We start from the raw sequence: 25,664 nt of genomic DNA, 5'->3' as shown, positions 1-25,664 counted from the left end.
CAACATCTCCAATCATCATTTATACTATTTTAAAGCAAAGGCATTTTGCTTTAAAACTGTAGTCAAAGAAAAAATGGAAGAACAAATTCTAATTATAACCTGTTTAGGGCATATGATTCAATAGAATAATATACTTAATCATTTTTAAAGATGATGTAGAGACATAGAAAAATATTTATGATCCATTGTAGTATAATATGTACATTATAATTACATATAAGTCAATTATTCATACAGGAAGATGAAAGTTGAAAAAATGAATATGTGCAAATCAAAGTCATCATAGTAGGGTAAAGGTTTTTTGGTTTACATAGTTTATGCAGTTTTTAAAATTTTACTGCATGTGATTTTCACAGATTAAACACATGATTTTTAAAATAAACATGTAGAGCTTCCGAAGCATTAAATCTGTGACTCATGAGTCTAGGTTCATATACAATCAAATGAGCTTCTGAAGCATTAAATCTGTGACTCATGAGTCTAGGTTCATATACAATTAAATGAGTTACCCTAATAAAGCATAATCCATTTGATTTGGCAAGTAGGATTCTCTACTGAAATAATAAGAATCTGCACCTAATATTTCTTCAGTGAGGCAAAATGATACGGAACAGAGAGGCTGTAATTATTTCTATTTCTTTGATTACTAAGGGAGGACAAAATTTAACACTTAATTTGATAACAATCATAGATTCAAAATCCAGTTTGGAAATTAGCCTTTGAGATATGTCTTTAAAGTTCTCTAGCATTTTGAAAACAATTCACATCTAAACTAAGGAAGTTATTAATCTACAAATTCTATAATCAAAGATCAGTAAATATTTTCCAGCAACATTGAACAAAACAATCTAAAATGCAAAAAAAAATATTTCTTACAACTTTCAGTTCTGGATGAGTCACACTGACAGATACGAACTCCATAAACTTGGCAAATCCCTCATTTAGCCAAAGATCATTCCACCATTCCATGGTGACCAGATTCCCAAACCACTGAAAGGAAAACATTACTCAGATTATTCACACGTCTATGGAGATTGGATTATCCACCCAGTCATAAACATAAGGCCTTCAGAAGGAAAAATTTTATATGTGTAACATCTGTTATAAGGATATCAATGTATATTTATGTAACTAATAGTTTATCGAAGTAAAAAAAAAACCTTTCAACATGCATTATAAAACATGGTACTTAATGTTTAAAGAAATAATTTTCCCTGCAGAAAAAAAAAGACAGTAGAAATCATTAGTTCAATATATGAATAGCCTCACACATCCTGTAAAAACAGTAACAGATGCAATAAACAACACTTTTTAAAAAGTGTGATTGAGCTCTATACCTGGTGGGCGAGTTCATGAGACACAGTCATTGTGATGCCAAGCTTACTGGATGCAGAAGACTTTTCAGCATCAAACAATAGTGAAGTTTCCCTATAGGTTGTCAGTCCCCAGTTTTCCATAGCACCAGACTGAAAGTCAGGAATAGCAGCAAGATCTTAGGAAAGAAGCAATAAAAATATAAGCTACATATTGCCTAAACACACTAATTTTCAGATTGAACGGATACAGGGATCAAAGGAAAATTGAAGCTGCCTGTGCAGAATCGTGGAATTCTAGGCTGGAAGAACCTTTCACAATGGAGAAAAGGGTCTTGGTGACTCATTTAGTCACTTTGCTACAGTGTGACAAAGTCAGACTTGGGTATCCAGCCTCTGGACTCCATTTCAAACTCTGATAAGGAGTTTGTGATTGAATAATCTTAACTGCCTCAAGAACCCACTCTACTTTGAATGCCCAAGACCCCCATTCACTTAAAAACCTCAAACAGAATAGTTTTAAGGGGGTCTTATAAGAAAGAAATGCAGATTTTCTTATTCTGTGTAAATTTATTCATTCGAAAAAATTTATTGAGCATCAATGTTCCCACCAAGTACATGCTGATAATAAAAAAATTGCAGTAGAGTTGAGCTTCTCTTTAAAGTCCAAAGGCAAATTATTTCCATGCCTTGTGCCTCAGGAACTGCATCAAGATCTGCTTTTACTACCATAAGTTTATTGTATAAATCAGGGGTGAGTAGGATTGACCTAATGGTTGACACCTGCCAGGATTTTAATGACAAGGTACTGCTGAGATAACCACAGGGATGCCAATTAGGGCAATATAATCAATGACTGGGGTCATTAAATACCAAAATTTGTAATATCTGTGCAAAAGCTCTACCTTGTTTGGGTAAGGGATACGGAATGCTAAAATAATCCTCGTAAAATTCTAGAAGAGTCACTGCAGCATCCAGTGCATAATCTGCCTGGTTTATCTTGTCTGGCACAGCGTACACAGAAACCTGGAGAGTAAGGTACAAGAAAGTTATTCAAATGTCCCAGTGGCCTCTCTCAACTATATAGAAGACTGATCACACCCTTACTGTAAGAGTGAACTAGAAATAACCACCCCCTTCCCCAAAATGACTGCAAGGGAAAAAATCTTATTCAAACCTTGGTCCCGTATGAGAAAGAATGGAAGACCTCCTCAGAAAATTTGTAGCTAAAAGTAAAACTTCAGGCTGTTTAGCTGCTGGGCTCACAATAACCAGGTGATCCAAAACCTGAAGCCAATAATTTAAAGTGGTTGCCAGGCTGGTAAGTGCTCCCAGTCACCTGACAAGTGCAAACAGAAATTCTCTCTGGAAGAATCCACCTTCAACTCAGGTACTAAAGTTCACAGACATAAATCATACATATACACAAAGGAACAAGACACCGCGAGCAAGAGCCAGCAGAAACCAAAGACTAGAACCAGCTACGCAAAGACTTCAGCCGTTACAATTAGACACCAAATATAAAATGTATGTTTAATATGTTTAAAGAAATAAGAGGACCAAAAACATTAGTTTGCAAAAGGGGTTGGGAGACCCAATCCCGATGTGGGTGGGTGTGTAGGAGGTTCCCGCACATCGCCAAACAGTTCATCATCAGCTGGGTGTCCTACAATTTAACTCGGTTCTAGCACTAACTGGAAATAGCTTCGGATTCCACAGGTTGGGGTTCAGTTCTAGAAGACTGTCCCCTCCCCCACTTCAGACGCCAGTTGCAAGTCCAGGTTGTCACCTGTGCTTCTGAATTAAGCCGATATAAATTGGAGGTTTCAACACCCCTTAGTTGCGTTTGATTAATTTGCTAGAGCAGCTCACAGAACTCAGAAAAACAGTTTACTTACTAGATTACCGGTTCACTATAAAAGGATACAATGCAGTAACAGCCACATGGAAGAGATACACAGGACAAGACATGGGAAAGGAGAGCAAAGCCTCAGTGCGCCCTCCTCGTACGCCGCTCTCCCAGCACCTCCACATGCTGACCAACACAGAAGCTCTCCAGACCATCCTTTTAGGTTTTCATGGAGGCGTGGACACGAACCTTACGTTACCTAAGGGCTTTCCAAAGATCACCTTAATGACATAACAAGAAACACCTTAATCACTCCCTTAGGAAACCGAGGGTTTTAGGAGCCCTGTGCCGAAATCAGGAGGAAGACCAAATATGTATTTCTTATTATAAACCTCAATATCACAATATGAAAGAGACATTAGAAAAAGAATCAGTCATTAAAGATTCACAATAGTTGGCAGATCGAGTGAGTGTTTTTGCTGAGTTTCACTGCTCAATTTGGACTACGCCCTACATCCAAATCTCAAGCACCACCTTCAAATCCCCAGCAAGTAAAGATCTCTCCACAAGCATAAGAAACCTTAGCTCTACAGGAACAAAAGGCAGCTCAGCATAGAAACCCTATCTATTCAGGCCTCAGTGAAAACCAGCACAAATAAATGAGGTATCTTCAAGTAAAGTGTCCTATCTCTACTTGCCAAAGAAACTTATTTATATTCAGCCTATAGCATATAGTCGAATAGGTTGCTCACTACACAGTGGTACAAAGACAAGAGTCAAGTGCTCCTTGAAATCTTTTTCTCCAGTATTTCCTGGCCCAAAGACTCCCCCCAGGGCCATTTAATACCCTAAGCAGACTGCTCTATCTCCCTTTCTTCCCTCAGCCAGAAATCTCCTGCTGAGATAGTCAGTAGCATTCATTTCCAAACTGCAGAGCCAGAAGCAACCTTGGAACCAGAACCCTCTGCAGGATCTAGTCCAATTTATACTTTAAAGAAATATAAATAAGTTCCAAGGGAGCAGGGCCAAGGTCAGAAAGTCAGTTAGTGGTAAAGCCAGGACCATGGCCCAGGCCAGGCCAAGCCTCTCCATGTGTTTTCGTTATTAGAAAGTCACTGTATATACGAATGAGCATCTATGGCAACAGGATGACCAACTATCCTGGTTTGCCTGGGACTGAGGGAGTTTGCAGAATGTAGACTTCCAGTTTTAAAACCAGGACAGTTTCAGGCAGACCAGGACAAGCTGGTCACCCTATATGGCAATCACAGGTTTACCTTGACTCCGCTCTTGGTCATCTTGCTGACAGACTTAAAATCTGAAATTATGAAGGCCACCAGGTAGGTGCTCATCTTCACAGTGACATCAAAATGGTCTTCTATGAGTCCTTCAGCAATAATCACGGATTTAACCTAAAATTAGAATAACTTAAATTATCAACTAACTCAATTATCTAATATATCAAAAACATTTTATAGAGATTTCCTATCTACCAGGAATAATATTAAAAGTATGTGGCATGACATTTGTACAATTATTTTAAAATGTCTCTATCCAATATCTGATTGTAATTTAGGTATTAAGGCTCAACCCTTCATTTTTTTTTACTGAGATATAATTCATATACCACAAAATTCACCATTTTAAAGTACACAATTCACACGCTTTTTATTATATTCACAGAGTTGTGCGACCATTACCACTTAATTTCTTTTAAATAACCCAGATAACTGTAAACTGACTCATATTTGGTACATGAGGATAGAGAATATGAATGGGACAAAGCGAAACTTGGCTGGTTTGGCCAAGATGTAGTCCATTTGTCCTTAAATACAGGTATGAGAATTATCTGCAACGGCAATATCTAATTTAATTTCTACACTGTGCAAGTAGTAACCATATGCAACCTAAAAAGAGCTTCTGTTTTCCAAACAATTGAAAGTAACCCATACCTGGTCCTGACCCTGCAAAGCTCCTCCAAACTTTGATTCACTTCATTGGAATCAGCTTTTATAAGTGCAACCAGGAAGCAGCCTTGCAGAGTGTGGGCAGGCGGGGGGGGGGGGGGAGCGGTGGCAGGTATGTAGGGTACAATCTAAGAGGTCTGCTCTCAGAGAAGAAAGTCCACTACCTCAGCTAACACAAGGCACTGGGGCAGGATCTCTAAGAAAAGACCCTCCAAAACTAGCCTGGAGATCCACTGTTAACACACGCATATTTCTTGTAATTTAATTTCCACCTCTATTTCTGCACCCTGGTCCCTCTTAATACCCACCAGCTGGTGATCCTTTGGTCATTCAAACCCTAACTCTGATAGCCAACCTGAGTTTACAATTGAAGAAGCCAAAATTAACTTTTCTTTTTAAAATACTCTCTGCCCACTTTAACCAAAATTTCCATTCCTGAAGTTGTGCTATTAGGAAAGTAAACTAATTACACTAATTCAAATTTAAGTGTGATAAACTCCTGCCCCAACACTTATATGTTCTGACACTATATTTGCTTTTCTGCCTCCAAAATAACCTTTGAGAATCCATTGCCCTACCCCTCAACTCCCTGTCTGCGGCCTGAGTTTAGGCCACACCTGTTTTGCCAAGGTGAGGGCTTTCCTGTCCAAGGGGCAAGGTTGTGTTAGAGATTTTCCTATTCTCGACAAGTGGGTCCTGGATATCCACTGAATTAGACTCCAGTAATTTCGTGAAGCCTCTGGGGCTCCTGGCCTTCCCTCTGCAAGCCTATGAATTTCTCCGTGTCTTGTTCCCTCAGTCTCTCCCTGTTCCTTTATCTCCTAAGACTGTATGTAATTCCCTAATTACAGACTCACTCCCATTCCAGGGAAGCAATACCATAATATTGAGGGAGGGAACCATAATTTAAGAAAGCCTGTTCACTATCTCAGATTTGCATTAGGAAAATGGCAATTGTTTCTCGCCTTTTTACATATAAATATGGTGGTGGGAAGACAAAAGTTCTTGTCTGACAGGGATCTGTAGAAGGACGCTTTTCACAGGGGACAGCCCTCTAGGGGGCCTGTCTGAACCTTGTTTGAGGAAGGGATCCTTAAGGTATTTATTTAGTGGGGGATATTGAATTTCAAAGATTGAGAAGTACAAGAGATTGGTCTGTGGTGCTCTGGGTCCCTTCATGAGAAAATATTGCATGGAGATGAGGCGGAACAGCCTTCAGGACTCTGGGGAAAGCCTAGTCCACCCCAGCCTCAACCACAGTGAGCCTCTCTGGACAAAGGATGCGTGTGCTTCAAGAGCTGGTATGCTTCCATTGCAGAATGAACTCAGCTAATGCTTTTTCTAAGCCACCGCAATCATAAAATAATGGCACTTACTGAGTTTTATTCATTTGGCACAGTAATCTTCTCACCATATTCAGAGGAAACACTGTCCATAACTGCTTTGAAACTGGAGGATAATGGTTTTTTTAAAGGAAACTGAGCTATCATCATTACTTAACCTGTAGTACCATAATATTCTGAAAAGATCACTTTTTTCCTTTTCCTGTCTGCCCAATTTCATGCAAATGTTTACAAATTATATAGTTAATCTTAGTATATAGAAATTATAAAACAAAAAACTATATACTGGAAATATGGCTTTAGTCGACAAAGTATTCTTTTCAAAATCATTTTAAAAGATTATGAGAAAATGAAGGTGAAAATGTTTCGTGAAGGGCGCTCACATTTAAAACTGACCTGAATTCCTTATACAGAGTCCCTCCTATCAACATTGATGGCCTACAATGTCACTCATAACTGAAATTTTGCATGTTTTTAGGGATAATTTTTCTATGACTACAAATAAATTGTGGCTTGAAACAAAAGCATGGATTGAAAATGAAAAAGAAAAGTTAGCAATTTGTCAGGCAATAAAACAAACAAAGCAGGTGCCCTGAATGTTGACTCTCACTGGGGTAATACAAGTCACAGCCAATCAATGGATTTTTCCTGTGAGTAGATGTACAGGAGTTCAGACTCACCAACGGCATATTGGAGATGGCGAGGTGCCTTGGCTCCCTTCTGATCTTGACTAAAAAACTTGCTTTGAAGGCAGGTTCATCAAAGCAGGGAAAGGCCATTCTGGCTGCAGTAGGTTCAAACTGTGTTGATGCAAGTATCCTAAAATTACAGCAAGTGAAATAAAAATACAGCATGAAGTGGCAAAGACTCTAAAATAGGGGTGTGTGTGTGTGTGTGTGTGTGTGTGTGTGTTTTAATTCTTAAACCTACCATAAGATTTATAGATTATAGATTTCACCAGTAAAGAATATCTTTTCTATGACAAAACTATCAAAAACTAAGTTAAAATACAAGTAAAAAGCTGGCAAAATTGATCAAAAGTTATTTGACAAAGGGTTAATAGCTTTAACAGATAACGAGCTCTTAAAATGAGTAAGAATATACCCAGCAACCAAGTGGAAAAGCAGACACAGGTCATAAATAGGCAATTCGCGAAAGAAGAATCTCTACAAATAGTAAATATATAAAAAGCTGCTGAACTTCCTCAATAATTAATGTAAATTAAAGGAAGATATTTGTTAGCTTTTTGTCTCTAAAAAGATTGCCAATACACAGAATTGGTTAGAGGTGAGGAATATGTCAAGGGATATCAAATATTTATAGACCCTTTGACTTAGTAATTTTACTTCTAGGCATTTATTCCCAGGAAATGATTTACGAAGATGTTCGCCCAAATGTTGCAGATGCTGAAAAGTTGAAAACAACCTAATCTCCATCCATGGAGGATTAATTTTAAAAAATCAGTGAACAAACATATATTTTGATAAAGTCATTAAAATGATGTATCATGATAGTCATTCATGTAAAACATCTCATTAACATATTTAAAAACTCTCTTATAAAGCAAAAAACCTAACAACTCCAGTTGCATAAACTATGCATATTCAGAGAGAAGTCTAGAAGGATGTTCCCCTAAAATACAAGTAGTGGTTACCTTGAGAAGCTATCAGGGATAAATTTTACTTTTTAAAAATTATTTTTGATAGCATCTGATTTTCTATTTTTTACCTCAAAAAAATGATATGAACTCAGAAAAATAAGTAGTATAATCTATAATGAATAAAATTATATTTTAAAATTCAGTACAATATCTCCCCCAGATAAATTACCTCCTTAAAAACAGAACTAAAGCAAGACAAGTGTGGATCCCTAATAAAGTTTTCACTGTGAGAAAAGTATTTCCTCTATGGAAACTATTTCCTGTTATGGATTGTGTCCCCTAAAAAGATATATTGAAATCTTAATCCCTGGTATCTGCGAATGTGAAATATTGGGAAACAGGGTCTTTGCAGATATAATCAACTTAAGATGAGGCCATCAGGATGGGCCCTAATCCAATATAACTGGGGTCCTTATAAGAAGAGGGCAATTTGGAGAATGGCCATGTGGTAACAGAGGCAGAGACTAGACTGATGTAGCTTCAAGGCAAAGAATGCCAAGGAACAATGGCTACCACAAGCTAAGAAGAGGCAAGGTAGAATTCTACTCAGAGAAAGCATAGGTCTGCTCGCACCTTGGTTCTGGGCTTCAAGTCTCCAGAACTGTGAGACAATAAATTTCTGGTGTTTTAAGCCACCCAGTTTATGGTAATTTGTCACACCAGCCCTAGGAAACTAACATATAGACCGAGAGAATTAAAAATGTTTATTACATCCCAGAAATCTAATTAAATAAACAAATAGGTATTTACTCTGATAGAACTGGAAGCAGGAAAATTGGTTAAAACAAAATGAAAAAAGATTGAAAAAACAAGGAAAATAGACTATTGCCATTTCTAACTCCACAAAGAAGATACAAAAGGAAAACCAAAGGAAGAATTGAACAGCCCACAGAATTCTAAAAGAATCCATCTGAAATAATGTAGTGTGGGCAGCAGTTGAAGCTTAAAAAAAAGAAAAAGAAAAAAGAAAAGAAAAAAAATACCTCACTTCCCCTTCCTTGGTTCTGTAGGTGCTTTTATAAAATCCATGAAAACTCTCAGAGAGATTGCCAGCATAGTCAATGACAACTGTGTATGGGAGCCCAACAGCCAGAGGCTCCGGAGCCAGAAGTGCGATCTGCTCGTGAGGTGGGTATTCCAGGACTCTCAGTGGCTCTTCAGACTGCCTCTCTCCAGCTCCATTCTTGAGGGTGGCCTTAGATATTTGCAGGTGGTGACTATGCAAGATGATGGCACTGGTGGGCTGGCTGACTGTGATTTCTACTGCTGTAGTTCCCTCAAAAGTCAGAGTGGTGAGATTTGCGTGGATCATGAGATTATAATGAACCGGGATGATGTGCTCAGGAAGTCGCATTTTATTCCAAGGAAATGGTGTTCCATTACTAGCCTTTGGAGATGTAGTTTCACTACCCTGACACCAGGAAGAAGTTGACGCAGTTAAGAAAATTAACAGTGAAGAGAGCAGATATGACATGGTTCCAAGTGGCCATTTCACGGGTAGAAATTTCATCTTCTTTGCTCAAACTACCTCAAAAAAAAAAAAAAGCAATAATAATAATAACAATAATAATAATAGTCACTAAAATATTATTAAGACGGCATAATTTCAGAATATAGTCACCCAGAATTAGCAAATATAGATACGAACTTTCAAAAGTACTGGGTCTTTTCCCTAACTTAAAATTACCTTCCCTATGTTATTGATTCACAAAAGAAGAAAGTTCATGGTTAGCAAAAATCATTGACACCTACTAAAAAGCATCATCAGTTTTCAAAATTAAAATTAATGTTATCAGTAGGGTTCTTGGTTGAAAGTGCAGAGCAAGCTCTGGCTGAGGATCCTGAATAGCTCATTAAATAGGTCACAGAGTTACCAGGCCTTTGGGAAACCAGGTCCATAAAAAGGCAAAGATGGACAGCCAGTACCACATCTGAGAAACATCTGACCAGGCAACCACTCCCCACCCACACTGGACCTTAGAGGATGCTGCCCTACTGCCCTGGAGATCAGATGCTGACCCCGCCACAGGCACCACTAGAATGAGTTCTCCACTGGCCCCTGCTAATCTGCATTACTTGTTTCAGTTTCAAAGTCCCAACTTTGCACTGATTGTCTGAGCTGAGGTGAGGTGTCCACACTACCAGGCAGGGAGGTAGTGAAAGCAAGAATCTGGACTTTGCAGCTTCTGCAGTAGGGAACGAGCCTTGCTTCCCACCCATCAAATCTAGAATGTCTAAAACAAAAGAAGCATACCAAGGAGACAAAGATGCAGAGTAACAATGGGCGGTGGGATGGGGAAGCAAGTATCCATAATGGTAACCTTTAGAAATATCAGTATTTTTGTCAAATTGTCATTCCAAAAGTTAATTTAATATTTATTTAGCTGGAATTACTTAAACAGTTTTGGTGATTTTCATGATTATGTGTGACAAACACAGCAGTCACCTGGATTCTCTCTTACAATCGATCTGACAAATATGTGTTGAATTCCTGCCACATAGGAGGCCATGTGCTGAGCACTGTGTAGGATATAATAACACACAAGACACAAATCCCAAGATCAAGAACTTCAAAAGATGGAAGGGCAAAAAACATTTATATATGAATAACGAAACAGAACAGAAAAAGTGTGGGGTGTTTTAAGAAGAATAATAAAAAAGAGTACGAATGGAATGATATTTCTAAAGGGTGAGAGACTTTGGCTGAAGTGACTCTGGGATGCCACCATGCAAGACCAGCATTTGAGTAGGGTCTGCAAGATTAGGTCAGATCTGGAAACAAAGGGAGAGCACTAAACCGTAGCAAGTGGAGCAAGCCTGAGAAAAAGCTTAAGCACAAAGGGAGAAAGCAGGGGGCTGTTCGGGCAACCGATGTGGACAGAAGGGAATCCCAGCAAAACATGACAGAACACGATTCATAAAGCAAGAAGGCAAGTGACTCCAAGACTATGCTCAAAGCATAGTCACGCTTCAGACCCTGTTTTGCACTTTATTTTAAAGGCCACAGGACACAAAAGGAATGTGAATCTCAAGAGAGTTGGCAATCCATGCCCCAAGAACCCAGCCAACTTCTTTCTCTCTCTTAAGACAAAGACACTTTTCTAATGGGTGTTTACCAGGATGGGTCTCTGCCAGGTGAGCCCAAGGAATTGTTCCTAATTCCCTCAAACTCCTCTAGCTCCTGGACATTTGGATCAGATGTGAGGAGTAGTAATGCAATGTGGATCCCTCAAAATAATCGTGGTACATGGGATTCTCCCTCTATGTCAGTGGTTCTCAACTCTGGCTCCATATTGATGTCATCTAGGAAACTTTAAAAATAACTATTGCCTGGATCCCTCACTAGAACAATTAAACAATAATCTATGGGGATGAGGTCAAGGCATCAGAATTTTGTTTTTTAAACTTCCCAGACATTCTAGTGAAGAGCCAGACTGAGAAGCTACTAGGTAATCCTTGCTAAACCCCAGTCTTATCCCGTGAGACCTGCGTGGGGGGATACTAGTTCAAGGTAATTACTGACATGCTCTCCTGACCCCTCATTTTCCATCCTGAACAAATACAGTTAAAGGCACCTACCTCCCCCTCCCCATGCAGCAGATCCACAGGGTAAACAGAAGGAATACCAACACAGTAGACACAGGCAACCAGGAGACACCATAATCCCATTTCAAAAGGCATCACTCAAAACAGAAACGAGACAGGACAGGAAGAACAGGGTTTTTTTGTTTTTGAGTTTCTTGTTTGTTTGTTTGTTTGTTTGTTTGTGTTTGGTCTATGAACCAACTAAAGGATGCTTCCGGCCACAGAGGACTGGAGCAAATTGTAAAAAAATAAAACTTAAACACCAAAATAGTAAAGAGTTCTTGCCCCTACCTCCTCAGGCAGAATCTCAGGGCAGGGGCAGAATGGTAGGTTTCTCTTGAAGTTGGGGGATCAGACGTAAAGAGAACTTATGTGATGTTTCCATTTGGAATTTCCGATGGCAATAGCTTAGTGGGTGTGGTCCATGCCACAAGATGGTTGAGAGTGCAGTGAAGGTGGTAGGTTCGAGCACGTGAGGATTCTGGAAGTCCCTGAGTGTTCTCCAACACCCAAGGGGAGATCTAAAAATTCCAACTGGTTCTGAGCTGACAGAAATGCCCATGAGCTGCTGAAGGGGCTGGCAGTGGGACCTTGCATCAAAGACTTTGCAGGGTTGAGTCCAAGAGGGGAGGGGGCCAAAGAGAACATGGCTGCATCTCAAGGAGGATGCAATGCCAGGAAACCACAATGGAACATGTAATACAGATAGCATAAATGGCAGAATATATATATGCATATATATACACATATAACTACCTTAATTATATGTGTGCATGTAATGCATAACTATATATTATTTGATACACACCCACACATACAAGGCTTACAGTCAGAAAAGCAAGCCTGGCTTTGAGTTCTTACTCTGCCCCATACTGTGTGACCTTGGGCAGGTGATTTAATTCCAGTTTCATTTTCTTCATGCGTAATATGAGATAACAGCTGTCTCACAGATGGTTGGGAAGACTGAGTTAAAATATTTCCAATCACTCATTCCACAAATATTTATTGTGGGCCAAGGGTTTTGCTGGCCACTAGCAGTACACGACAGCACAGATCCATGACCTTGAAGAGCTTACAGTATGTGTGTATGGGGGGAGACATTTTTAACAAATTAACACAAATACACATACACATATATAGTTACCAACCACAATTAACTATGAAGGGAAAAGCATACACATATACTGAAAGAGAATAACAGGACACACCAATGTACACTGGGGTTCTCATAAATTCAGCTGATAGTTTAAGGACAAATTCATGTTAGCTAAGAAAAGAGTTTCCCCAACAGAGGGAACAGCAATCACATTTGCAGGCTCAGAGGTAGTAGAGAATGCCAGTTATGAAGGCCAATGAACATGATGCCCACAGCATGTAGCAGGAAAGATGCACCTAGAGAGTTAAGCAGGGGTCAGACCACCATGCAGTCTTGTAGGCCTACGAAGAAGTTTGGATTCTATCCTAAGGGCAATAAGAACCCAGAGGGTTTTGATCTTGAAGATCTTAGGATCCAGTTCACACTTTAAGAAAATCACCCTGGTTGCTGCATGGAACAAGGAGAACTGGAAAGGAGAAAGAGCGAAGGCTAAAAGACCAGTTAGAAAGCAGTCTAGACAAAGTAAGTTAGTTGTTTATACCTGGGTGGTGCCAACAGAGAGAAGGAGAGGGGGCTGGGGAGGGGAGAGACTCAGACACATAGGGAGATGGATGGAGTCAACATCTGAAGTGGGAGGTAAGAGAAAAAACGCATCAGGATTGCTGCCAGGTTACTAGAAGGAACATCTAGGCAGCCATAGGTGCCCTTTACTTTGATGGCAAAGATCCGAAGTGGAACAGATTTAAAAGGAAAGAGAGGGAATCAGGGGTTCATTTACTAGTATGTTTAATTTGTGCTGATGTCTATGGGCTATCCAAGGGGAAATATCAAGAAGGCAGTTGAATACACAACACAGATTTAGAGCAAAGACAGGGGTTTAAAGGGCTTTCCTGCACTTAACTGTACTCCTTTAAAAAAAAATTTTTAAATAAAGTTTATTGGGTTAATACAATTATATTCTTTTAAAGTTTTTAAAAATATTTTTCTTTGGCATCTGATCTTAGTAAAGCATCTTTCACAGTCAGTGTTGTCAATGAAAGAGTAACAATAGCAGAGTACCTAACTTTACTTACAGTCAGAAAGAGTTTCATTTACTTTAGAAACTTTACTTAGTCTGCCTTTGGTGGTTCTGACTTTTCCCACTCACACAGGAAGTCAGGGGCAACTGGTTTTGGGTTAGCTCACCCTTTCCTTTATTGGGACACTATGGAATACGAAATCGATCATCTAGAGGTAATGGACATTCTTCCAAAATGTTTTGAACAACGAAATTTGAAAGCACTTGTCACTGCTGGTAAACAATAAAAACGTTGAATTTTTAGATAGGAAACATGAATTTGCTCAAACTTGAGAGCTTTATCTCAATAGAACCTGGCTAGGGCCAGAGTGAAGTAAAAACAGACAATTGCTCCAGGAAGTACAGAAGCAAGGAGAGAACTGAAGAGTCTTAAGACACGGACGCCGATCTCGCTCCCAACCCCGACCAGCCCAATAGTAAACCCAAAGCCATGTTCATCTCTCTGGCAACTATTCGCAAGGTGTCATCCTCTGCTGGACCCCACCACCTACCCAAGCCTCCAACTGGCCCTCCTAGGAGTCTGGAGGACGGGGCGGCCGGCAGTAACCCGAACACGAGGCGGAGCGCAGAGGGAGACTCCTGCCGGTCAGGAAGTGGCGTAGCCAAGAGCGCGCGCGCATTAGGCGCGCCGGCCCCATGCTCCCTAACTTCTGGTGTTGAGGGACCCCGGCGGGCTGGCCCGGCCGCCGCCCCCGCCGCCTTCCCCTTGGACTTGGGCCCAGGCCCCAGGACTACCCTGTCACGCGTTGCAGTTTGCAAGCCCGCCTCCCCCCGCCTCCCAACCCTCTCCCCCTCGCCTAACCCGCCTCCCCCTCGCCCCAGGCCTCCCGGGAGGAGCCTGGTGGGACGCCGCGGATGCGCCCTTCTCCGGCCACGCAGCCTCCTCCCCGCTGGGCGCACCGGGCACGGGCACGCAGTACCTGGGGGTCTGGGACCCCGCCGGCTTCCCCTCGCTCCACCGCCGCCTGCTTCTTCCGCCCCAGGACCGAAAGTGAAAGTGGAACCCGGGGAGCGGCAGGCGGGCCCTCGGGGCGCGTGGGCCCGACCCCTGGCAGCAGCGCGGGGAGCCCCGCTGAGGCGGGAGCTGGGAAAGGGGAGGCCCAGGAAGGGTGCCACAGGAGACCCCCGTTCCCAAGAGGGGAATTCACGAATGAGTGCTGCACACCAGGGAAGCAGTGAGGTTGCAATACAGGGGAGTCCAGGTGCGAAGGAGCACCCCTTTCTGAATGTGGATCATTTTCTCTGTGTGTGTTTGTAGGTTGTTTTGGTTTGTTTGTTTTTCATTAGTGGCCTTTGGCGTGGCAGCAGTTGGAGACTTGAGAGGGCGGGTATTTTGGAGGAGACCCAGGCCTTACAGGAAATCAATTCCCCACCAAGCCAGGACGGGCTCCTCCCTCATTGAACACAGCTGGTGTCCATCATGTCGTCTTTGCAAATGGGCTGAGAGCTTTTGGCTGCCCTGGGAAAGGCACGCGAACCCAGACCAATTCTTTGATTCTGAAAATTGCTGAACCCTCTAGACTTTGGGTAAAGGAGTTCACTAGGAGATTCCTCAAAGGAAAAAAGCGGTGTTATAGATGGCCCCTGGAACTTGCCGGCCACTCCCCAGGGGGATTTGAACCCCAAGATTTGCTACTCCCCACATTAAAACGTCCCCCCCCCATTTTTTTTCCAAATCAAATGATCATTTCTACGCTGCCCCTTGGATAAAATGTACAAAAAAGTCCATCTTTAAACAGTTGAGGGTAAATGAGGTAACAAGCCAAGAAAATAAACGTTGATACTCACTAAATGCTCCAAGTTGGTGAGAGTTCCGTGCCTGGTCCCTCTGGGACTTTCTCTTACTATGTCCAGGCTTTCTCCCGCCACTTCCCTCATAGCCTCCTCTTTGAGAACTGGTGTTTCAAGTCACTGAAACAGTATTTCTCCATTCTTTTTTTCTCTAATCTTACACTTCCTTTTCGAAAAACATATTTTGTTCTGCATACCCCCTCCAGTCAAGGATATTTTGTAATATAAAATTAACACCTCGTCCTCAGGTCCAACCAGAGAGGGATCGAAGGAAGGTGTTTTTCTTTTTTTACTAAAATTCAACAAGAACCAGAGCTTTGAGATCAGGTAATTTCACAATTGTAACAGGGGTGTCAGTGGATAGTTATAGCCTCCAAAGCCTCCAGGTGTCAGTGAGTGATCCCAATTTGCTCAGATAAGAGCCTCTTATCCAGTAAACTCTTGCATTTCTTTGCTTTTATATTTATATTTTTCAATGCGGTAGTTTCCTTTAGTCTTGAATACAGTTTTCAAAAAGATATTTCTCGAAGTTCAGGATGGAGGGAGCTGAATGCAACAAATAGACTGGAGGCTGCTATAAATGACACCTGAAATGGCAGGAACAGGGGAATGCCTTTATATGAACCTGGGCAGAAGCTGAAATGTCAGTGAGGAGAATGCTGACACTGCTAAGGCCTCTAGGCTTAGAGGTTCTCCCACAACCTCTCCCTTGCTCAGACTTTAGACTCAGTTATTCTGGCCATATTTCTTGCCTCAGAATCCAAGTACACTACAAACAAAACAATAGGACAGGATTTGGCAGCATTCCTATCTAGTTTCAAAGCTTTAGTGGGGATAGACCTTGGAGTGAGGACTTTAAACTTGAAGGAGTCCCAGCTATAGAGTCTGTAAGATCAAAACTTAACAACTACCAAGCTTAAAAATGGTATTAGAGGGAAGCATACTAAGGGAAAGGGCACCTAGGTTGAGTGATTACTTACCAACCATTAGATACTGTGCTAAACGTATATGGGTGTATAATTTAATCTTTTCAGTAATGTAGGTATTATGCTTTTTATAAGTGAGAAAAGTGAGAGAGGTTATCAACTTGCTCAAAGAGAAAATAAAAAGTGAAACTTAAGTTTGAACCCTACGTAGGTAGGTCTCTTTGACTCAAAATGCATGTTTGCAAACCACACAGCTTTCTCAGCTAGCTGTTTTTCACTCTTTCCCCCACTTCACCTTGCCCCCATTTCACTTGGCACTCCTAGCTTTGCTCTTTTCCAGCCAGCCCTTCTCAGTATTGCATCCTGAAAAACCTTAGAGCCTCCGGATTTCCTCTCAGTAGTTATTAGGTTATGCTGCTGTAACAAAGCAACCCTAAGATATCAGTAGTTTATGAACAGAATGTTTTCTTTTTCACTCATGGTACACTGCCCTTGTAGATAGGCAAGTTACTCTGCCTTGCATAACTACTCAAGACTCAGGGTGACAGAGGCTGGTCATCTTATAGGTGCATCCATCTGAAAATTTTTGTCTTCTAGATCTCCTTGGCAGGAAAGCCCAAAGAATTGTGCATCAGCTTTTTCTCACATCAGCACTGAATAAGTCACGTTTCATTGGCCAGAACTAGCTACAAGGTGTTCTGTAAAAGCAAGGAGAGGTTGGTAAATGCTAATAATATTGTTTACCACACAATGGGATCGATTGAGCCCATTCATTGCCAAGGCTTCTCAGAGCCCTTAGTACCAGGTGTGAGCAAGAAGTAGGGAGTCAACTCTGGGCTTAAGCCATTTAAACATGTACAACTTTGGGCTATTACTGATCAATTGTGTGTGTGTGTGTGTGTGTGTGTGTGTGTGTGGAGAGAGAGAGAGAGAGAGAGAGAGAGAGAGAGAGAATTCCAGATTTTAATCAAGTGGGGTTCAATTTTGCCCTAAATGATTGAATCAGTTCTGCCTTCATTACTTTTAGTAGATTCATATCAGCACTTGGCTCATTTCTTCCCTTTTGTTGCCAAAGCTGCTGCCATTTTGATATTACTATACTCCTTTTTGATGTAAAATCTTACTTAGAATCATGATACAGAAAACACACAAGCAGGGCTGTTCCGATTAAGTGGAACAGCCATACCCATTCAGTCCTTGCCAGCTGCCTCCCAACACCTCCCCCCCCCCACCTCCCCACTTCCTACCAACATGTACTGTGGTCCTTGAGACGCCTCCATAGGCTCCTTTGGCCCAAGAACTCAATTTTTTAAATGTCAGCTTAAAAAGGAATAGCAATGTCCCTCATACTTGATATTCTTGGTACAAAAGATGACACTTATTTTTTTCCTATGTGTCAAATTGCAGGACAGCCCTGCTCAAAAAAATCTATACCATTTATTAATAATAAGAAACAGGAAAGAAGGTATAGATGCCAAGTTAAAAGACAGACTGTTCTAAAACAGACCACCGAGCTCATAACAACTAATAAATTCCTCTGAAACATTGTAATTTGAAAGCATTTACATAATACTCTTTCCCACTGGATCTTTGCAATGTACTTGTATATGTATCTTGTAGCTCAGTTTTTCTAGAGTGAGGATTTGAAGATGCAACATGACCTACCAGGGGACACCACAGGGAGAGAGCCTGCTCTAAGGTTAAGCTAATTTACAGGAAAGCAGAGGTGAGAGACAGAGACAGAATGATAACCTCACTGAGGCCCTCGGATCCAGCTATCCTGAGCAAGTCTCACTCTTGGACTTTCCAGTCAAGAGAACCAATGAATTCATTTCTCGATTTAGCCAGTTTGAGTCAGGCTTCGGAAAGAGTCCTGAGACACCCTTAGGGCAAGCACTAGAGAAGGGAGCAATGAATGTGTGCCAGCTTCGTGGAAAAAACTAGAATTCTTACCAAGTAGCCAAACCTGCTGTCAAACTTTTGGGACTGCTGGGTCCTGCAAAGCATTCTGGGAGACGGGAGGACTGATCACATGTTTCCCGTTTTCCTTCCCTCCTCAGACATCTATTAGATAAACTGTCACTTGAGGTAACCCGAGCATGTCTCCAGTTCTTGCAGCCTGATAGAATCGAGAGGAGAGTGGGTCCTCTTCCTTCCCTCCTTATCACTCTGTATTCCTATTGCTGTTCCCTTTGCTCATTTCAATAAGAAGGTAAATCATCATAATGTTTTTTAATTTGCATTTCTTTCATTACTAATGAGACTGATGCATATAGAACATATGTTGATTAGATGTTTTTACTTATTTCCTCTTTTGAGAATTATATGTTTATGCTCATTGCCCATTTATCTACTGGAAAATCATAGCTTAGTTATATAAAAATTATCTATGACACACAAGGAAAATCCATGAATCTATCGAAGATGTAAAGTATCACAGTCAGTAAGGCTCTATTATTTCAAATCAATCCCACAAATGTCTAGATGAATCATGTCAATTTCTTTAAAAATCCAGCCCTGTGCCTATACTATTTGAGATGTTAGAGTTTACTTGATATTGTCAAACTAAACATTAAAGCAAATCTTGCTTCAGAAAACCTAGTATTCATGCTTTATCTTATTTATATCACCCTCTGCCACAGCAACTGCACAAAGAATGAGTTATCTAGCCAGGAGTGAGCATAATCTTTGTATATGCAAAAAGGAATAAATAAAATATTGGGATGAAAAAATAGGTAGGTTTGTCTCCTGTTTTTTCCTAAAGAACCACAGCCTCATGCTATCAAACAATCTTCATGCTCTCTCACATACTGAGGAAGGATGGAAGAATCTGCCCGCCACATCGGTGTTATTGCGCACTGAGGGTATTTCTGTTACGTTAACCAGAGGATGTGAACGGTCTATGCCCTTGAGGCAGAGAAGGAAATATAGATCAGGAAAATAATTGATGAAGAAAAATTGAGGAAAAAAAAACAAACAAACAAACTAGAGAAACCCAAAGTACTAACCAGCTCCAGAAGCAGGGTTAACCCAAACCCATCTCAGGATAGAAGTTTGAGGATCTTGGCTGGTGTCCATTATTCACCAAGATTATGAGGAGAGAAAGCATCTAGGACTGAGCGGGTGGATCAGCCAAAGATGTAAAAATGAAACTCCAGTTAAATTCATGAGAAATCCGGCCCTTCTGTTTCTATAACGTTGTGCTATTTTTTTTTCTTGGCTTCCCAGTCCTGGTGGTAGATTACTAAATTTTTATAGAATCCCGTCTAACATTTCCCACTCTACAGGATGAAAATTGTAAAATCATAGTATTGTATAGTAAAATATTATATTATTCATTTAATCTCTATAGTACACTGCAAAGCAAATAAAATGCCCAAACTATTGAAGGCCTCAATCTCTCTCTCTCTCTCTCTCTCTCTCTCTCTCTCTCTCTCTCTCTCTCCCCCCCTCCTGCCCCTTCTCTCTTATCAGTTACATATTAATAGCTGCAGTGAGTAGAGACAAAATAATGTACCAAAATAACTTAGTGAACTTGTTTAAAAAATATATATATATATATATATATATATATATATATATATATATATTTGTGATCTCCACCCTGAGAAATTCAGATACTATAGATCTTGATTGATATACACCATAAAATTCAAGGGCTAGTATAAGCTTTCGTTGAGGAAAATAAAAGGGCCTGATCACTGCTGCACTCAAGAGTAAAGGATATTCTTCACACCTTAACCAGTAGAAGTGGGAGGATTCATGAACTCTCTAGGGCTGGCCCTCCAAAGCTGGCGGTATCAGCTGTTGGAGTTCTGGAGCCTATAAGGAACTACTGGAGACAGTGCAGATAGAGGAAGGATGAGAGGAGGACAGAGTCTAGAGTCTGCCGTGGCTGTTAACAACTGTCAAGATCATTCCCTCACACTCTTCTTCTTAACCAGCTAAGAACTTGAGAAGTGCAAGCTTGGAGATCAAAGTAGGGAGACAGGGCAAGGAAAGGACTAGAGAGGCCATTCTGTTTGTGGTATTTGATCTCCTGAATCCTCAGTTTCAAAAGGGACTGAACAGTGAGGAATTAATAAATGTTAACTATTTAAAGAGTACAAACTCTAAGGAGAAAGATGGCCCATAGATAGGAGAACTATGGGATCCTGCAGCTATGGAGGGACAGATTACTAGCATAAACCAAGGCTCATAATTAGCAAAGCAGAAGGCAAGGAAGCTCACAGCTGCTGGTCAGTCCAGAGCACGTAACGGGGCAGAGAAGGGTGGAGAGTGGATCTGGAGGGCAAATAGACGATCTCCAGCATGGACATTTTGAATAATAGCAGATATTGCCTAGGAATCTAACCGCATTTCACTTAGGGACTGTGATCACCTCCCAATTCACCTGTTCATTGAAAGCAATAATTCCAGCTTCACTTCATGTTTTGTATCCATGTAATTACAAAGAAGGAGGGAGGAAATGAAACAACCAAAAGGCCAGTCAGAATTTAATCACAGAGAACAAAATCCATTTAAGCCATTTAATCAGAAAAGGATTTATTACAGGCTATTACATGACTTTCATAATCATTGGGAAGACTTAAAAAACACATGCTAGATGGAGCTTCCAGGAACAAATCCCAAAGCCACAATATAGAACTTGGCCACCACTGATGCTGCTGCTTTTGCCATGACCCAGAAGCCATCTGTTAAATTGGGCAGCTGCTATCACAGCTGCTGGCTGCAGAACCAGCTATGGATGCTACTGTCTGTCCCAATAAAGTGAATATCTCAAGCCCTGCTTCTCTTCCCACTTAACTAGTTCCAAATTCAAGCTCTTACTAGTGCTTCTGTTTGGCAGAGCCCAACTCACAGCCAGAACCAGGAGCAAGGGAGGCTAGGAAGTGAAGTATTTGCTTTCCAGACTGTGTGGAGTGAGGAATTCTGAAAGGAGTTTGGAAGAGGTACTCAGTGAGCTAATCACATAATCACAAATGTTAAACTGTATTGAAGCTGAGCAAATAAAAATAAAGAAATAAGACAATTATGAGGAGGCCTCAAGTAATTTTGAATGTTTTTATGGACAAGGAATCTTTTTGGGGGGAAATCAATCGTAGGTTTAGATTATGAGAAGCCTGGGACACTTGGGAGTGTGATAAATATTTAAATTTGTGATATAACTATATTACAAAGCATCAAGTTATGATTTGGTATCTTTTGAATGTCTCTCTATGGGTTCTTTGTTTGGCCCCTTTGGTTGTTCAGCACCCTGTCTTTCCCTCCTGGTAAATGCATAGTCACACAACTGAATCTCAGTCTGGGATGAACATGGCACCCCCATGCTCTAGCTACAGTGACCTGTCCAAAGACTGGCACATGAGCAAAGCCAGAGCAGAGGCCTTGCTCAGGATTAGTCTGTCCGAAGCTAACAGGGAAGCTTTTTTTCTTCTTCTTCGTGATCCCAATACTGAAAGAATGTGGCCTTAGAGTTAACCCACTATGGGACAATGCCTAAGAAAGTGAAACCAAAGCAAAGTGGAAAAAAGAAATGAGAGGTGGAGTTTGAGAGACTCCTTTGTTGTATGAGTTTTCAGATTTCGCCCTTAGGACCTGAAGCTGTCTTCTTCTTGTGGCTGTTTCTTCATTTTGGGAGCCATTTGGTATTCTTCCGATAAACTTGCCCCTTTGGATTAAGATCGTTTGGTTGATTTGGGTATCAGTGGCATGCAATTTTAAGAGTTATAACAAGTTGCATTCTCAATTTTATAACCTACGAGTTCCATTAGTCACTTGAAGAAAGGTAGTGTCTTTCGTGTCCCATGGAAAAGTGAGATGCTTTTTTATTCTTTGCTTCCCAAACATTGTTTGAGGTTGACCTAAAATTCCAGTGAAGCCTTAACTTGAACTATATTTCTAATCAACCAACTCGATTTAAGTAATTTTGATGTCACTCAATTTTAGATAAGCAGCTCCATTTTTAAAAGACTCACTGAACACTGTTGCAGCACAATCACCATGTCTTTACAGTCACCAGCTATGTTAGCTGGAGAACCCCGGGAATGTCACTGATGATGGAGAAGAACCAAAGAAAAACTACTATGAGACCAGAAAGGAAAGAGAGCCTATGGATCCATGGTGACACACTTTGTGATGTGTGTGTGTGACAGAGAGAAAGAGTAGAATCAACTTTTCCTTCTAATAACACTCGAGTGTGATTTTTTTTTTTACTTGCCTTTATGCTCCTTCGAAGCTCAGTTATACTGTAAGTTTGAAATAAGAAAAATTCTGCCTCAGATTTGTCTTTTTGAACACTACAGGACCAAATCAGATCAGCATTAGAAATATGGCACAAAACACTCTTAAGGAGGACTTAAATAGGGATGAGTTCTCAGGATTGACGTGCAGCTTTCCAAGCACCATGCACATTCAGAACAGATTCTGATATTCTGTGGGCAACATTGTCACCTTCCAGGACATCATAAAAAAAAATGAACATATAGTACACTTTAATCAGTCATGAATTTAATATTCACAGTTTTGACTATTTTGAGGTGACCCGAAAGTCTAGAACTTGAATAGTTCATAATTTTGCTGCGTCATGAATCAGAATTACATGAATCGATGTGACAGAAGGAGCCAGTTGACCCTTGAGTGGGCCTGCCTAACCGTTCAAAATCCACCCTGCAATTCAGTTCTACTGTTCCCCACTCATCATTACAGGCACAGTCAATTTCTGAAGTGATAAAATCTAAACAAAAAAATTGAAGCTATATTTCCAGAATTTTAGTAAGAATCATAATTCTTAAAATACCGCTTAAAGTTGTAAAATTCACTTTACTGCATTTTCTGGGAGAAAATATGTACTTAAGTGGTATTTGAGATTAAAGTCTTGGAAAACTCTTGCAAAAGTCTGCTGTAATCTAAACATTACTAGTTTTTCTTAAGTTGTTAAAGGTAGTATAATCTGTGACTGAGACCATGGAAGTTTTTAGAGTGAGTCCTATAAAACTGCTACTAATTCTGAAAATGAGATTTTTTTCATTTGTGCTCAGATGACTGCCTCTGCTGTAGTTCTTAGTCATGCCAGAACTAGTACAAAAATGCCTCTTCTGAAGGCCCTGGAGTTTTGTCTCTACACATAAATCAGATCTTGTTTGCTTGATTAAAAACTGTTAATGGCTTCTCTTGACACTTCTCAAGGTCTATAAGGCCCTGTGTAATCTAACTACTGTCCGCCCTTACAAATCATCTCGTATCTCTCTTCCCTTCTCTAGGTTTCTACTATAACAACCCTGTTTCATTTCCACAAACATGCTAAGCCATTTTTGCCTCATACATGCTATTCTCTGAGCCTAAAAAACTTTCCCCTTTTGCCAACAATTAGATTTCAACTTGAATATCACCTTCTCTTGTTGTAGAAAATCAGACCGGCAAGAAAACAAGCACCACTCAGAGAGTTGGAGAACTCAGGATTATTACATACACCAGTAGTCCCAGAAAAGCTAGCACTCTGAAGATCTGGGCCCCGAGCTCAAGGGTAACCTTTCTTTTATCCACGAAGTTACAGTTGGCATGAGCAGATTGGTTAATTTGTCCTTAGGCAGTTACAGAGCACAGGGGATTGCTATGGGCTACAGGCAGTTAGACAGAACAAGCAAGAGGATACATCTGTTTTCTCGACAGACCAAGCAAAGGGGAGAGTAAGTCTTCAGTTGATCTCAAGATCACTCTGCCCTTCGGCCTAGGTGGCAAGCATGTCTACAGAAGCAGATCAAAGAGCCAATTATAAGGTTAGCCATTTGAATGAAAAATTCCTCTTCACTCTGACCATCTTAACAAAAAGTTATCAAATACTCTTTATTCTTTAACATAACTCTAATCATAATTCTTTATTCTTTTAAAAAAGTTTTTCTGTTTCTTTGGTCTTTGGTCAGTCTTCTCAGCTAGTTGATAAATTTTGTGAGGCCAGAGCCTGTTTTTTTGTTTGTTTGTTTGTTTTTCTACGCACGGCTTTCACTACATTCTGCAAATTTCGACAGGTTGTATTTTAATTTTAATTTTGTTCAAAATACTTTCTGATTTCTCTTGAGACATCTTCTCTTACTTATGTGTTATTTAGAAGTGTGTTATTTGGCCTTTAAATATTTTGAGATTTTCAGCTATCTTTCTGTTATTAATTTCTACTTTAATTCTATTGTGGTCTAAGAGCATACTTTGTATGATATTTATTCTTTTAAATTTGGTAATGTGTGTTTTATGGTTCAGAATGTGATCTTTCTGGCAAATGTTCCATGTAAGCAAATATGGATTCTGCTGCTGTTAAATGAAATATTCTAGAAATGTCAATTATATCCAGTTGATTATGTCTCTTTTCACCATTAAATTCTCAGAATCTAACAGAGAACTTGGTCTATAAACTGCACCCCATAAAGGCTTTTTGAATGAGAGGTGAGAGAACAAGCAAAAAGAGAAGAATAGATACAAGGATCTCACATGTTTTATCCCCAACTAAAAGCTTTCAATAGTTCATTTTTATTTGCACAATACATTTTGACTATTGCTTTTCCTATTTAGTAGAAATATGTCAGAATCATTTACTATATTTCTTCTGTTGTAACTCACACAATTACTTTATGTGCCACCGTAAAAGAGAAAAAACACTGCCAATAAGTTGTAAAATGCCATCAATTTCAAAGATTTTTAAATATGAAAAACGTGAGTTACAGAGTTGATGAGATGTTATAGTTATCAACAAATTTGTCTTTACATGTTATCTGAATCCATAGCTTATTTACATGTGCATCCTCAGCACCAAGCACAGCACATACCATAGAATAATGCTCAATAACATTAGCTAAGTTTCTTGATGTGTCATTCACTCCCCACCACTAGCCACCTGGCCATCCTTCATTTCTCAACCCTGATACTTCCTGCGCTCTAATTCTGTCAGTGTTCCTGACTGTCCAGAGAGTTTAATTTCTTTTGAAATGCATTTGCTACACAAAAATCTGATGCTTTTTCGTTTCTCTCTTGACCTGGCCAAAGGCTGTCAGCTATTACAGCTGATT

The 25,664-nt window shown here is 40.3% G+C and overlaps 2 protein-coding genes across 3 annotated transcripts in view; one reads left to right on the top strand and one right to left on the bottom strand.

The window, feature by feature from the left end:
* Nucleotides 1-14,906, bottom strand: part of ERAP1 (endoplasmic reticulum aminopeptidase 1) — a 32,853-nt gene extending 17,947 nt beyond the window's left edge. The window contains exons 1-7 of one of the 2 annotated variants that reach the window (XM_016159772.2): nucleotides 14,812-14,906; nucleotides 9,116-9,656; nucleotides 7,153-7,291; nucleotides 4,440-4,574; nucleotides 2,219-2,339; nucleotides 1,338-1,492; nucleotides 877-990 (exon numbers count right to left, since the gene is read on the bottom strand). In XM_016159772.2, the coding sequence (XP_016015258.2) occupies nucleotides 877-990; nucleotides 1,338-1,492; nucleotides 2,219-2,339; nucleotides 4,440-4,574; nucleotides 7,153-7,291; nucleotides 9,116-9,642 (1,191 nt within the window). In that variant the 5' untranslated portion in view covers nucleotides 9,643-9,656; nucleotides 14,812-14,906. Of the gene's footprint in view, nucleotides 1-876; nucleotides 991-1,337; nucleotides 1,493-2,218; nucleotides 2,340-4,439; nucleotides 4,575-7,152; nucleotides 7,292-9,115; nucleotides 9,657-14,382; nucleotides 14,511-14,811 lie in introns of those variants that run through there. The other variant, XM_016159773.2, reaches the window with a different exon arrangement.
* On the top strand, nucleotides 14,322-17,445 carry LOC107518272 (basic proline-rich protein-like). Its single transcript, XM_036226285.1, has 2 exons — nucleotides 14,322-15,093; nucleotides 17,206-17,445. Exons 1-2 carry the CDS (start codon nucleotides 14,322-14,324, stop codon nucleotides 17,292-17,294), a joined length of 861 nt encoding a protein of 286 aa, XP_036082178.1. The 3' UTR covers nucleotides 17,295-17,445.
* The last annotated feature ends 8,219 nt before the right edge of the window (nucleotides 17,446-25,664 follow it).

This window comes from Rousettus aegyptiacus, unplaced genomic scaffold, assembly GCF_014176215.1.
Source record: "Rousettus aegyptiacus isolate mRouAeg1 unplaced genomic scaffold, mRouAeg1.p scaffold_m13_p_8, whole genome shotgun sequence".
Lineage (NCBI taxonomy): Eukaryota > Metazoa > Chordata > Mammalia > Chiroptera > Pteropodidae > Rousettus > Rousettus aegyptiacus.
This window is presented reverse-complemented; position numbering and strand designations above follow the sequence as displayed.